The sequence below is a fragment of the Bombus affinis genome, unplaced genomic scaffold (assembly GCF_024516045.1).
Source record: "Bombus affinis isolate iyBomAffi1 unplaced genomic scaffold, iyBomAffi1.2 ctg00000670.1, whole genome shotgun sequence".
NCBI classification, from domain to species: domain Eukaryota; kingdom Metazoa; phylum Arthropoda; class Insecta; order Hymenoptera; family Apidae; genus Bombus; species Bombus affinis.
The window spans coordinates 28,837-43,290 of record NW_026109268.1 but is presented as its reverse complement, the minus strand read 5'-3'; the positions used below and the strand labels follow the sequence as shown (position 1 = coordinate 43,290).

The window sequence follows — 14,454 nt, the reverse complement described above, 5'->3', positions numbered from 1 at the left end:
TGCTCCATTAGAAGCTTAAATCTATCAAAATACAGCTCCTAGGGAAATGTGAATTTTCACATGAACACATAATATCGATTTTCTGATTGAAACGTATAGGCAGGTATATACTAACATAAGCCACCTTCGGCATTTGGCCGTATGGTGCAGCACTAGCTCTGTAACATAGAAAACCATAGGCGTCAGTTCTTCGTATTTCCTCTCTGATATATGTTTACTTTAATGTCACTTATTCAGGCGCTTGATATATTGTCGGAATGAAATTTTAGTAATGTGCAAGTAATTGTGAATAGATTAATAAAGTATAATAAGATATTAGATTCATGTACATAGTTTCAAGTGACATCGATCTTTATGTCTAGTATATACATGTGTATTGATCTATAAGTCAGTGTTGAAATAACAAATAAATGGCAGAAGAAGGAAAGAAAATTTCCTTCGGTTTTTTGAAATCTATTAAGAAACCTGTGTTAAAAAATGCTATTCCACAAGAAAAAAAGAAAGTCGATTACATTGAATGCCTTGATGAAAAAGGTATTAAAGTAATAGGGTGAGTTCAAAAAGTAAAATTTATAATCAAGAAACATGTAACCTCAACCTAACCTATAAAAATCACCAATAGCGGAATATATATATATTTGAAAACAATTTTTTTATTTCAGTGAGGAAGAAAAAAAAGATGAACCTCTAATTATTCCGTTACTAGGTTCAAAAACCTGGCATGATAGAATTGTTAATAAAATAGATGCAGACATTTTCCTTCCGAAGGCAGATAAGGAAAAGGTAGGAGACGCTAGTGTTAACGAGGCAAAATCAAAGCTATCTAATGGAAAAACATCGCCAATAATATCAATAAAGAAAGAGCCAGTTGAAGATAGTGAAAATAAAGTTGTTACTTTAGAAGAGCAAGCGACGAAAGAAATCATTGAGGAACTTAAGTCAAAGAATAAATATGAAATTAAAACAAATGATTTAACTTTACCTTTAGTAGAAGATGAATCATTAAGAGGCAAAGAACAGGTACGTTATCAACATATTGATGTGCAATGCACAGATGTATTACATTTGCATATTATAAATATCGTTTTGTATTTTTCAGTCTACGTTAGAAGATTATGAAAAAATTCCTATTGATGCTTTTGGTGTAGCTATGTTACGGGGAATGGGATGGCAACCAGGAAAGGGAATTGGTTGAAATGAAAAGTATGAATTTTACTCTGGATTAAATTAACTATATGTGTTTAATACATCACTTATTGGAAAGTAAACAGAGAACATCATTTTTTATTTCACAATCGTTTATTCTAACTATTACAGATTAGTAGCAGCTGTCATACCAGAATTACGACCAAAAGGTATGGGTCTTGGAGCAGACAAAGTGGCGTTGCAGAAGAAAAATACAGATTCCAAAAAAGAAGAGGAAGAGGTTAAAATCGAGAAAGGAACATTTGTGAAAATTATAGCTGGAAAACAAATTAATAATTATGGTCAAATAGAAGGATTCGATGATGATGCAGGAAGGCTCATAATAAAACTAGCTCTTGGTGGAAATATAATATCTGTAAATGAATTTATGGTACAGCCAGTGACTAAATCAGAATATTTATATAAGAACTCAAAAGTTCAAAGTTAATATGAAGTGTTAGTTTTTCATTAAGGGACTTTTAAGAAAATAAATTTGAATTGACATATACATATAAATACATAATCAGACGCGTAGAAAAACTAATTCAAGAGTACCTGTAAGTGTGTTGTTGCATGCAATTTTTTAAAGGTCCCTTCTATTTTTATATAAAATATGATAAATGTAGAGGTTTTAGCTTTCAGTATCTTATGGGGTTAATTTCAGATACAAAAAAGTATGAGGAATATAAGGACAAGGAATCCAAGGGAATCAAGCAAAAGATGGATAGAAGAAGATCAATGTCCCCTGACCCCGAAGACAGTGAAGATGGTGACAAAAGTAGTAATAAAAGAAAGAAAATCGGAAGTACGATGCATAATAAGAACAAGTATGATAAAGTGGGGGATAAAAAATCAGATAGGCGAAAAAGGCGCTCCGAATCTAATGATGACAGCGATAGTGATTCTGAAAAGAAGAGACGGAGAGAAAGAAGTAACTCTAATAGTAATGATTCTTATAAATTAAAAAGATTGAAGAAGTCAAAGAAACATAAGAAGCACGATTGCTCATCTGAAAGATCAAGTAAAAAACATAAAAAGAAAGACAAAGAAAGAGAAAAAGTTAGAGATAAGAAACCCAGAGATTATGCAGACAGAATGAAACACGAAAGACGAGAAAGATCAAGATCTCGATCATTTAGTAGGCAGTAATATTTTCCAGGAACGTATTCGGTCATTTTACTTTCAAGATAAATTGTACAATTTTATTTATACAGATTTTATAATAAAGTGTATTTTTACAAAAGTATTGTAGTATCGGAAAAAGGATAGGATTAGGATGATTTAGATTTGTAAAATTCTCCTAATACTATTTATTAAGATAAATAAAAATAACAGAGATTAAATGGACAGAGAACGATAAATGTTCAACTTGAACTAAAACACAAAAGTCTTATTCCGTTCAAATCACTCTCGCAACTCTATAACTAACAACTCGATCTCTCTACAACGCTAGCAACTCTACAACTCTCGTCTTCGGCATCTGCACTCGCACGCTCTCGCTTCTCAACCCATACTGCACGCCTTTTGCATTCGTTCTCGCTGGCGTCTCAACTAACTCTACCCTTAGCGTCTCTTTCTCTTTTCTCGTCCCATCGAACACGTGTCCCGAAACCCCGTGGCCAGGGTCACGCAGACTCTTTCCACAAAACTGTCCACTTGAAAGGACCGACGACACATTGATGTACTCGACGGCGCCACGGCTCTCGCCACTTTGTATACGGTTCGGCCGATATCTTGGGCCTTTTGCCCACGATACTACAGTATATTTCTTTTCTTACCCTTAACTGAAAATTACATTTAATTATAATATGTAATAATGTTTACAATTACATCAAAGTTAATGTCCTAAACTTTATCAATAATTATAAAAAATCCCCGCGTATTGCTTACGTAATGTTGATATCGAGTAGTACCATACATGACCTCAAAGAACATTATGATACTTACGAACATCGCTAAACAAGTAGTGCGAACGATGTCGAGTAAGTATTCACTATGTATAAAGTATTTATAGATAAAAAGTATGGGAAATATATAACCGAGTGTATTTAACTTTTCCAACATTTTAGCATTTCGCTTGGCACTTGGTACAACTTCAAGTAAATGAAGTAAAAAGCAAAAATGTAGAGCGGGCAGTTTCCTACATTTCCAGCGCGAAAGAGCATAATGCTGATATTATCGCTCTTCCTGAATGCTTTAATTCACCATATGGAATACGTAATAATTTGTTTCTTTTTCTAATAATTTATTATATGTATAACAACTATATAGAAAAAAGTAAAAGTAGACAAATTACCTTATCGTTTATACTTCCATAAAGATTGTGAATTGACTCGAGAATATAGAATTTCCCCAGTTTTATGATTATCGTGATTTTTGTATAAATATATTTTTTAAGATACTAATAATTAGGTACTTATAAACTAGTATTATCAATTATTTTGTATTTATAATTCCACCTATAGTAGTTAAAAATTAAAGTTAGTTAAAATCTAACTTTATGTTTGAAAAAGTACTAGCAAAGTCGTTAAGTAACAAGTCACTGGTACTAACCCAAATAGCATGATTGTAATTGAACATTTCTAAATATTCATTTTTCATCTTGAACCTGTAGAAACAATTTATTATATGTACTATTATCTAAGTAATTATATATTTAAGTAAATCGAAATATAAAATTTAGTTATTTTAATAATTTAAAAAATAAAAAATTGACAAACATTTCAACCTAATTTATGGTTGGAACAAAGGACAGTTATTTTTCATTAATTGAAATATTGCAATGCAGAATACTTTCCAAAATACGCCGAGAGTATTCCTGATGGTGAAACGAGCGTTGCTTTATCGAAGGCAGCTAAGGAAAACAGCATTTATGTAGTTGGTGGTACGATACCTGAAATAGAGGGCGATAAATTGTACAATACCTGTACTATTTGGGGTCCCGATGGAACTTTGATAGCAAAACACCGGAAGGTAAATAATATACGTCCATGTGGCTTTGAAATTGAAAATATTGGGGTGGAGAAAGTGACTCTATCTAGGAATAATTTAGGAATATACATATGTACATACGTGTACTATAACCAATTCTATAATTTACAAAATATGTTATAGGTTTATAAAATACTTTTTGATACGAGAAACATACATTTTTGTCGTAATATAATATATAAGTTTTTGTACAATATATTTGTCGTGTAATATAAATTTTTCACATAGGAAAAAACTTATTTTTTCTTAAAAAATATTCCTTCTCAAATATTATTAAATGATAAAACTTTTTAATAAAAGAAAGTGATAAAAACGCTGTCAGTTATTAAATAAAAAACAATTAAAGTTTAAAAGTTCGTAACATTGATGTTAAATTACAAAAGTTACAGCAATAGAGTTAGCAACTATATTTTTATGTTATTAGGTACATCTATTCGACATCGACATTCCCAACAAGATTACTTTCCGAGAGAGTGATTCACTCAGTCCTGGTAATTCCCTAACAATGTTTGATGTGAAGGGCTGGAAAATAGGTATTGGCATTTGCTATGATATCAGATTCGAGGAAATGGCACGCATTTATCGGAACAAAGGTACAGTAGCTTAATCGAACAATACTTAACTAGCAGGAAAGTAACTATCTTTCTTAAATATATTCTATATAAAATATAATCAATATAATCTGTAACTCTGTATAAAAAGGAGCTTAATTAAAAAAACCAGTATATTCGCTGAAAATGAAATAAATAAAAGAATTAGAAGCACGACAAGAGGACTGTTCTCGCATATTCATAAATTATGGAATGTGGACTGTGCACCTACAAAGTTAACTAAAATTCAGTGGTCTCATATTTCCCGTTTCTCTGTGTTAGGTTGCCAAATGCTGATATATCCGGCGGCATTCAATATGACCACTGGACCACTGCACTGGTCATTACTTCAGCGTTCCAGAGCGAATGACAATCAATTATACGTCGCCTGTATATCACCGGCTCGTGTTCCTTCAGCAAGTTATGTCGCATGGGGACATACACAGTTGACAAATCCCTGGGGGAAAATCCTTTATGATTTGGAAACTCAGGAAAATATCGTGGTCACCGATATCGGTAATTTCCAGCTTAACATTAAACGTTGGTTTATCGATTTTGCCGGCTCCCTCTGTATTTGCTGAATTTATTAGCAAGCATTACTTATTACTTCGTATGTTTTTCTTTTCTCTCAGATTTGAAAGTTGTTGAGGAAGTAAGGGCTCAGATACCTACATTTTCTCAAAGACGTACGGATTTGTACGACACTGTCTATAAGAAGGAGTAACTCTACACTGAAACAGAAAATGTTTTCTTATAATATTTCTACTACAATACCGTTTTTTTTTTTATGAATTATTACTAATTACTTATCATTTAATGATACTAAATGAATAACTCAATTAAGAAAACCAAAATGTGATAAATAATAATCTGTATATCTTGTGTATCAATATGTAATTGGATATTGTAATAATATTGGAATGTCTTTGATCAGGGATATGATAAAGAACACGCGAAGACTACATTCTTTTGAACATCTTTAATATCCATCATTTATAACATTAAACATCTTTTTAAATATTTAGATAGATTAATACGTAACTCTTTATATATATAAACATTAATTTGAAGTTACAAGCTTAGAGAAATCGGTCGATTAATATTTATAGATCGGCTGTCTTGATGAAAGGCTTAATGAAAGCAAAAACAGAACAATGTCGCAAATATAATTTATAGTTTAACTTCTTTCTTGTATCTGTTTGCCTTTCACGATGTTTTACCAATTACAATAAGTAATTTCGACTTCTTTGCGCTCCGTTTTAACGCATTCGAGACCGAAAGAAATTCATATCAATCAGTAGGCATAATATATATAACTGTACATAATACATTATAGCATAACATAGTATATAATTTTATATTTTAAAAACATGAGGTACAAAATTTAAGATTGTCATCGATTTAAAATTAAAATATGAAAAGGATATTCCAGAGAGAGAAAAGCACAGTATCATTCTAACAAAACATTCAGATCGTACTGACACCCAGGAATCGTATTTCAATAAAATCTCGGTCTCGAATGAATTAACATGAACGATTAACATGAAACACACTTGCGGCTTAAACACCTTCGATATAGAGGAAATTCAAACTTTACAAATAAAAGCAGCCTGTTCCTCTTTCCACAACAGACTCTCATACCATATCCGCTCTTATCCAGGCTTTTACTTGAAATCTCTGTCTATTTACAATTTAAATTTACCCGGACCACTCGTTGAATCGGCAGCCCTTTATAAATATATAATGGACCCAGAACATATACCTGTGCCCCTAGCTGGTATCAGCTCTAGTAACGTTCATACCGGAACTTTCATACGACGCCAATTTGTCACGCGTGAACATCGATTCTTTCAGGGGTCACGGCTTTATGGGATTATATCCTTTAAAGTAATTAAAGTGATACTAATGATAGAGAATTTTTTACAAATATTTAATATGTCCATAAAATAGGAAGTTTCGTGCTCTCTTATTTTATATTAATTATAAATTAATAAGTTTTACATTTGTTATCTATAGATTTAATAAATTATTAAAATTCCATGAAGACATATTCTGGAACACATTAGAAGATTTTGCTGTAATTTACAACGGATGAACAGGCAGTACGAACAGGCAGTAAACGAACAAATAGAAATTCAGGCTATTGTGGTAGTATAGCTCACGTGGGATTTTAAGCTCGAATTGGACTTAAACGTTACGATCGTCGTGAATAATTACGTGATATATAGCCTGTACACAATTTATTTTATATAGCCTTTACACAATCCATTCAGCGCACTGCCAGAAGAGGCAGCAACGGACCCAACGGAAAGTCCGACAAACCGTATTCCCAAACCACCACCGATATACATAGACGCGAAAATAATTGACCCCCTCATCGAACTACTAAACAACACCGCAGGGAAAGACAACTATATCATCAAACAGATAAAAATAGACCAGGTGAAAGTGCAAACCAACACCCCAGAAATATTCAGAAAAATTACAAGATCACTAAAGGAAAAAAACGCAGCATATCACACTTTTCAACTCAAAACCGACAATAGCTACAAAGCAGTAATCAGGGGACTACACCCAAAAACAAATACCGGAAAAATAAGTGAAGAACTGGCAAAAATCGGACACCAGGTAAGGTCAATTAATAACATCAACAAATACGATACCAAACAACCGTTACCGCTATTCCTAGTTGAACTAGAACCTAAAAACAACAACAAAGAAATATACGATATAGAAAAATTACTAAACACAATAGTAAAAGTGGAGCCACCTAGACATAAAAAAGAAATCCCACAATGCATAAGGTGCCAACAATATGGACACACTAAAAACTATTGCAATAGAACCCCGGCATGCGTTAAATGCGCAAAAAATCATCTTACGATACACTGTCCATCCACGGGAAATATAGAGGAGGTGAAATGCTACAACTGCAACGGAAAACACCCAGCCAGTTACAAAGGTTGCGAAGCTAGGAAACAACTACAACGCAAACTGTTCCCGCCCCTACGAAGCAGGACAATCACTAACACACAAGCCCAACAGGACAGCATAAAACCTGAAATAATACCAAATACAAAGCAAGCAACAAACACCAAACCTAACAGCACCAACACCATTGGTGGTCTAAGCTACGCTCAAGTAACCAGCCAATCAACACATACACACAACCAATACCACAGCAATAGTAACAATGACACTGCAGAAATCAAAGAACTACTCAAACAATCCATAAAGAACACCGAAATGCTAACCAGAATGATAAGCGAACAAAATGCAGTATTAAAACAGCAAACTCAACAAATCACAGTCATGCTACAACTAATTACAAACGTGCTAAGCAAAAAATAAAAACGGACACTCTAAAAATAGCAGCCTGGAACTCAAATGGCCTGCAACAACGAGCCCTCGAAATTAAAACATTCATATACAATAACAATATAGACATACTACTTGTCTCAGAAACACACTTCACTACAAAAAGCTACTTGAAAATACCATACTACACCATATATGATACCAAACACCCCTCAGGAAAAGCTCACGGAGGGACAGCAGTGATAGTCAGAAACGATATCAAACATTATCTACACAGCCAAGTTAACAAAGAATATTTACAAGCAACCACTGTCACAGTTCAAACTAGCAGCAACTACTTCCAGTTGTCAGCAGTATATGTGCCTCCGCGACACAAAATAACAACACAAATGTGGGAAGAATACTTCCAGGACCTAGGGGACAAGTACATCGCAGCGGGAGACTACAACTCAAAGCACACGCTTTGGGGGTCAAGAAACATTACACCTCGAGGTAGAACACTGGAAAAATACATAAGAAATAATAACCTCAATATATTATCCACAGGAACACCGACACATTGGCCGACTGACCTGAACAAAAAACCAGATCTTCTGGACTTTGCAGTTACAAGGGGACTAAACACAAATAAACTAAAAATAACACCCAACCTCGAGCTCAGCTCCGATCATACACCCATAATAATTGAATACAGAAACAAACCAATTCACTATAGCAAACCAGAAACACTATGCAACAAAACCACCAAATGGCAAACTTTCAAAGAAATAATAGAAAGCAAAATAAACTGCAACATCCCGTTAAAAACTCCTGAACACATAGAACAGGCAGTAGCAACATTGACAGCAACTATTCAGGAAGCAGCAAGGACAACCACTACTCCCGAACCAACCAGCAGACAAACAATAACAATCCCGCAAGAAATACTCGACAAAATCAAAGAAAAAAGAAAAGCAAAAGCAAAATGGCAAAAATACAGAACCCGAGAAAACAAAAAACACTTAAACAAACTTGCAAAGGAAATAAAAAATAAAATAAAGGAGCACAACGATAACGAATTCGCAAAGTTCATAGGGACACTCTCCACACACGAGAACACCAACTACTCACTATGGAAAGCCACGAAAAAAATAAGGAAGCCAATAATACCCGTCCCGGCAATCAGAAAAGCAGATAACACATGGGCAAGAAGCAACGAAGAACAAGCTGAAGAATTCTCCAACCACCTCTGCAACACATTCACACCACACATTATCAACAACAGCAACCTCAAAAGTCATACGGAGGAGGATCCACAAACCACTACTACCACAGCCGACAAGGAATACACCATACCTAAAACATCGGCACAAGAAATTAGAAACATAATTGATAAAACAAAAAACAACAAAGCGCCAGGAATCGACCTAATCAATGGTAAAATCTTGAAAAACCTCCCGCCAAAAGCAATAAGACTAATTACAATAATATTCAATGCAATTCTAAGAATTCAATACTTCCCCAAACCATGGAAATTAGCACAAATCAAAATGTTACATAAACCAGGCAAAGACCCGCACCAAACTGCATCCTACAGACCAATATCACTGCTCCCAGTATTTTCCAAAATACTGGAAAAGATAATATACGACCGCATAAAACCAATAATAGAGACAAAAAAACTAATACCGGATCACCAATTTGGTTTCAGAAACAAACACTCCACGATAGAGCAAATGCACAGGCTTATAAACGAAATAATAGTAGCACTAGAAAACAAGGAATACTGCACAGCCCTCTTTATAGACATAGAGAAAGCATTCGATAAAATTAACCATGAAAGTCTACTACAAACAATTAGGAAACAATTCCCGGAGCAAATACACCATTTAATAAAATCCTACCTAAGCAGCAGAACCTTCGTAATAAAAATCAAGGACACACATTCTCAAGTTAAAGACATCAAGGCCGGGGTACCACAAGGAAGCGTCCTAGGCCCAATACTATACACATTATACACGGCGAACATACCAACAACTACCAACAGCACAGTATTGACATTCGCGGACGACACAGCTATACTAGCCAGGCATACTAACCCAGAAACGGCAGTCAAAATACTACAAGAACATATCGTAAAAATAGAAAATTGGCTACAAGAAAAACAATTAAAAGCAAACCCCAATAAATGCAACCATATTACATTCACGCTACGGAAAAAGATACCACCAAACATCCTATTGAACGGTACGCATATAACGCAAACAAAGCATGTCAAATACCTAGGACTCCACTTAGATCAAAAACTTACCTGGAAACTACACATCAAATCAATAGTAGAAAAAATACAGAAAACAAGGAGACAAATGTATTGGCTAACAAGCCGAAAATCCAAACTAAGCACAGAAAATAAAGTAAAAATATATAAAACGATCATAAAACCAATCTGGACGTACGGAATACCACTATGGGGGACGGCAGCAATGAGCCATATAAACAAAATAGAGGTAATACAGGCTAAAATACTCAGAACAATAGTAAACGGACCTTGGTACGTCAGAAACGAAGATATACGAAGGGACCTGGGAATGCCAACGGTCAAGGAAGAAATCAGCAGATACTCCGAGAAATACAAATCAAGAATAGCAACACACATAAACCGGCTAGCTGCGGAAACATACAAAATCACAAATATGGACAGAAGACTAAAAAGGAAGCACCCAGCAGACCTTATAAAGGACATAACCTAACAAACACGAGGATGGTACCCCGCTGGGGGTAGCCACCAACATGCTAATGTAACCGCTAAAAAATTCCACCAAATGTCCAAATTGGACAAATAGTGAATTTAAATAAATAAATAAAAAAAAAAAAAAAAAAAAAGATAATTCGGAATTTACCAAAGGAAGGAGAGGTACCGTCCGAGCCATAAAGGGACGGTCACTCAAAATGCCGAATAGATTCATTTAAATAATTATGAGAAACAAGTAAGTTTTGTAACCACAAGTTTTCAAATGTTATAATTTGAATCTGTTCTTATAATTTTAAAAAGACCTTACAGCCAGGATCTCTAAAAAATTCGATGAAAATTCTCATGAGACATCAATTGAAACAATTAAACGCAACAGAGAATGGGTATAATCATATAATTCCTCCCCATTTCAAAATTCATTCATATACATCGATTTTTGTTTTCATATTTGTTTCATGTGTGAAGAATACGTATTTATTGGCATCAAAATATTTTCTATTTCAATTCCTGGTCATTTTAGATCGAAACTTCCAAATATCGTTGATTAAAATTTTTTTAATTTTTATAATGAAAGCCACTAATTATAGGACAAAAAGTTGTTTCAATTATTTGAACATTCTGCTTCATTCCTACAATAACATATTTTATTTTAAATGAAAACAAGAAACAATACTATTGTGTATAAGTTTAATGGAGTGACAAAGGTGATTTGTAGCTAACACTGTAGCTAACATAGTTTCTGCAATATACCCTTTAATCGAGTAGAAACAAGGGGATTTTAGAAATTTCTATTAACCGACAGTATTGTCAACAACAAGTTTTAACAATGACTGAAGGTTGCAGAATTAAATATAAAATGATTTATCAATAGCATATGCAGTGTTACATTTGTAAATAAGCAGTTTATCTTTTAAGAATAACAAAGACACCAGAAAATAAAGATAATATTCAAATTATATTGCAAACTAACGAATAATGTAAAGAATTTATTTTTGTTATCTATATCACAGATTTTAGGTAAAATATTAATTTACTTATTACTAGGAGATTGAATTTGAAATATAATTATAATTTATAATTATAATGGACACCTTTAAACTAGCAGATATTTGGTAGCAGTTCTCTAGCCTTTGTACAATATAACACAGTTCAGTTTAATTGAGTTTAATCCCTTTGACCAGCCAGTTTCCAATTTCATTTATGGCATAATCTCCTGACAATTTCATACCCTTCGAAAGAAACACGATTTTCTATTATTGTTTTACAATCGCGGAATATGATCAGTGTTTCAATTAAGCTCCACTGTTTTAATTTCCCGTCTACGCACGATGTGGATACACCGTTTTCTTGTTGTTTTTAGATACAAGTGACGAGAAATTATGAAATGATATTTTAAATTTAAACTGATTTCGTTCATTGATTTATTGTAGCGACAATGGTAACTTGTTTGAATAAAGATTTTATAAATAAAATATTTAAGGTCTAAAATAATAAATTAACACATGTGAAAACATTAAAGCTGTTATCCTTATTCATGGTCTTGTTGCAACGTGTTTAACGAGCGTAACGTAGGCGTGAAAACGAAAACGTTGAGACTCTTGTGGCGTAAAAAGACTGAATTCCTCATAAAAATACAAGAAACGAATACAAGAAACGTGCAGAGACCTAAACGGACGTGCGAAACAGTGCTCCAGTGAAAGTGCGGCAAGAGGGAAGAGAAAGGGACAAAGTTAACGCCAAAAATAGACAAAACGTGGAATCATGCAGATTCCACCAATAAAAATAATTAACTCCGGTGAAACATTTTTCATAAATAAAGCTACAGACTCTACATATGTAGAGAAAAATGATGATATTATGGAAACAACATAATCCGACGGGGAGCAAAACATACCAATACACCAGGAAGAAAGCTGGACGGTGGCAACCTCCAGCAAAAAACGGAAGGTAACCCCGCTCGCAAGCGCGAGGAAAATTGATACATATGAAAAAAAACAATGGCTACAAGACATCAAGTTACACAATCCATTCAGCGCACTGCCAGAAGAGGCAGCAACGGACCCAACGGAAAGTCCGACAAACCGTATTCCCAAACCACCACCGATATACATAGACGCGAAAATAATTGACCCCCTCATCGAACTACTAAACAACACCGCAGGGAAAGACAACTATATCATCAAACAGATAAAAATAGACCAGGTGAAAGTGCAAACCAACACCCCAGAAATATTCAGAAAAATTACAAGATCACTAAAGGAAAAAAACGCAGCATATCACACTTTTCAACTCAAAACCGACAATAGCTACAAAGCAGTAATCAGGGGACTACACCCAAAAACAAATACCGGAAAAATAAGTGAAGAACTGGCAAAAATCGGACACCAGGTAAGGTCAATTAATAACATCAACAAATACGATACCAAACAACCGTTACCGCTATTCCTAGTTGAACTAGAACCTAAAAACAACAACAAAGAAATATACGATATAGAAAAATTACTAAACACAATAGTAAAAGTGGAGCCACCTAGACATAAAAAAGAAATCCCACAATGCATAAGGTGCCAACAATATGGACACACTAAAAACTATTGCAATAGAACCCCGGCATGCGTTAAATGCGCAAAAAATCATCTTACGATACACTGTCCATCCACGGGAAATATAGAGGAGGTGAAATGCTACAACTGCAACGGAAAACACCCAGCCAGTTACAAAGGTTGCGAAGCTAGGAAACAACTACAACGCAAACTGTTCCCGCCCCTACGAAGCAGGACAATCACTAACACACAAGCCCAACAGGACAGCATAAAACCTGAAATAATACCAAATACAAAGCAAGCAACAAACACCAAACCTAACAGCACCAACACCATTGGTGGTCTAAGCTACGCTCAAGTAACCAGCCAATCAACACATACACACAACCAATACCACAGCAATAGTAACAATGACACTGCAGAAATCAAAGAACTGCTCAAACAATCCATAAAGAACACCGAAATGCTAACCAGAATGATAAGCGAACAAAACGCAGTACTCAGACAGCAAACCCAACAAATCACAGTCATGCTACAACTAATTACAAACGTGCTAAGCAAAAAATAAAAACGGACACTCTAAAAATAGCAGCCTGGAACTCAAACGGCCTACAACAACGGGCCCTTGAAATTAAAACATTCATATACAGTAACAATATAGACATACTACTTGTCTCAGAAACACACTTCACTACAAAAAGCTACTTGAAAATACCATACTACACCATATATGATACCAAACACCCCTCAGGAAAAGCTCACGGAGGGATAGCAGTGATAATCAGAAACGATATCAAACATTATCTACACAGCCAAGTTAACAAAGAATATTTACAAGCAACCACTGTTACAGTTCAAACTAGCAGCAACTACTTCCAGTTGTCAGCAGTATATGTGCCTCCGCGACACAAAATAACAACACAAATGTGGGAAGAATACTTGCAGGACCTAGGGGACAAGTACATCGCAGCGGGAGACTACAACTCCAAGCACACGCTATGGGGGTCAAGAAACATTACACCTCGAGGCAGAACACTGGAAAAATACATTAGAAATAATAACCTCAATATATTATCCACAGGGACACCGACACATT

At 34.6% G+C, this 14,454-nt stretch overlaps 2 protein-coding genes across 4 annotated transcripts; both read left to right on the top strand.

Moving 5' to 3' along the window:
* Positions 1-173: 173 nt before the first annotated feature.
* Positions 174-2,428, top strand: LOC126928199 (G-patch domain and KOW motifs-containing protein-like). 3 transcript variants are annotated; one of them, XM_050744030.1, is made up of 5 exons: positions 174-285; positions 363-550; positions 663-1,020; positions 1,100-1,203; positions 1,318-1,904. In XM_050744030.1, the coding sequence occupies exons 2-4, from the start codon at positions 411-413 to the stop codon at positions 1,193-1,195; spliced, it is 594 nt and encodes a 197-aa protein (XP_050599987.1). In that variant the 5' UTR covers positions 174-285; positions 363-410; the 3' UTR covers positions 1,196-1,203; positions 1,318-1,904. The 3 variants fall into 3 exon arrangements, 2 of the variants coding, with proteins under 2 accessions (XP_050599987.1, XP_050599986.1); XR_007716422.1 differs by having other exon boundaries at positions 230-550; positions 1,318-1,576; positions 1,850-2,428; XM_050744029.1 differs by having other exon boundaries at positions 230-550.
* Positions 2,429-3,260: 832 nt separating this feature from the next.
* Positions 3,261-5,728, top strand: LOC126928201 (omega-amidase NIT2-like; the record flags this gene model as incomplete). Its single annotated transcript, XM_050744031.1, has 5 exons — positions 3,261-3,402; positions 3,974-4,158; positions 4,601-4,769; positions 5,049-5,282; positions 5,399-5,728. Coding segments are annotated over 5 exons (822 nt in total), but the record flags the coding sequence as incomplete, so codon positions are not given.
* Between the last annotated feature and the right edge of the window lie 8,726 nt (positions 5,729-14,454).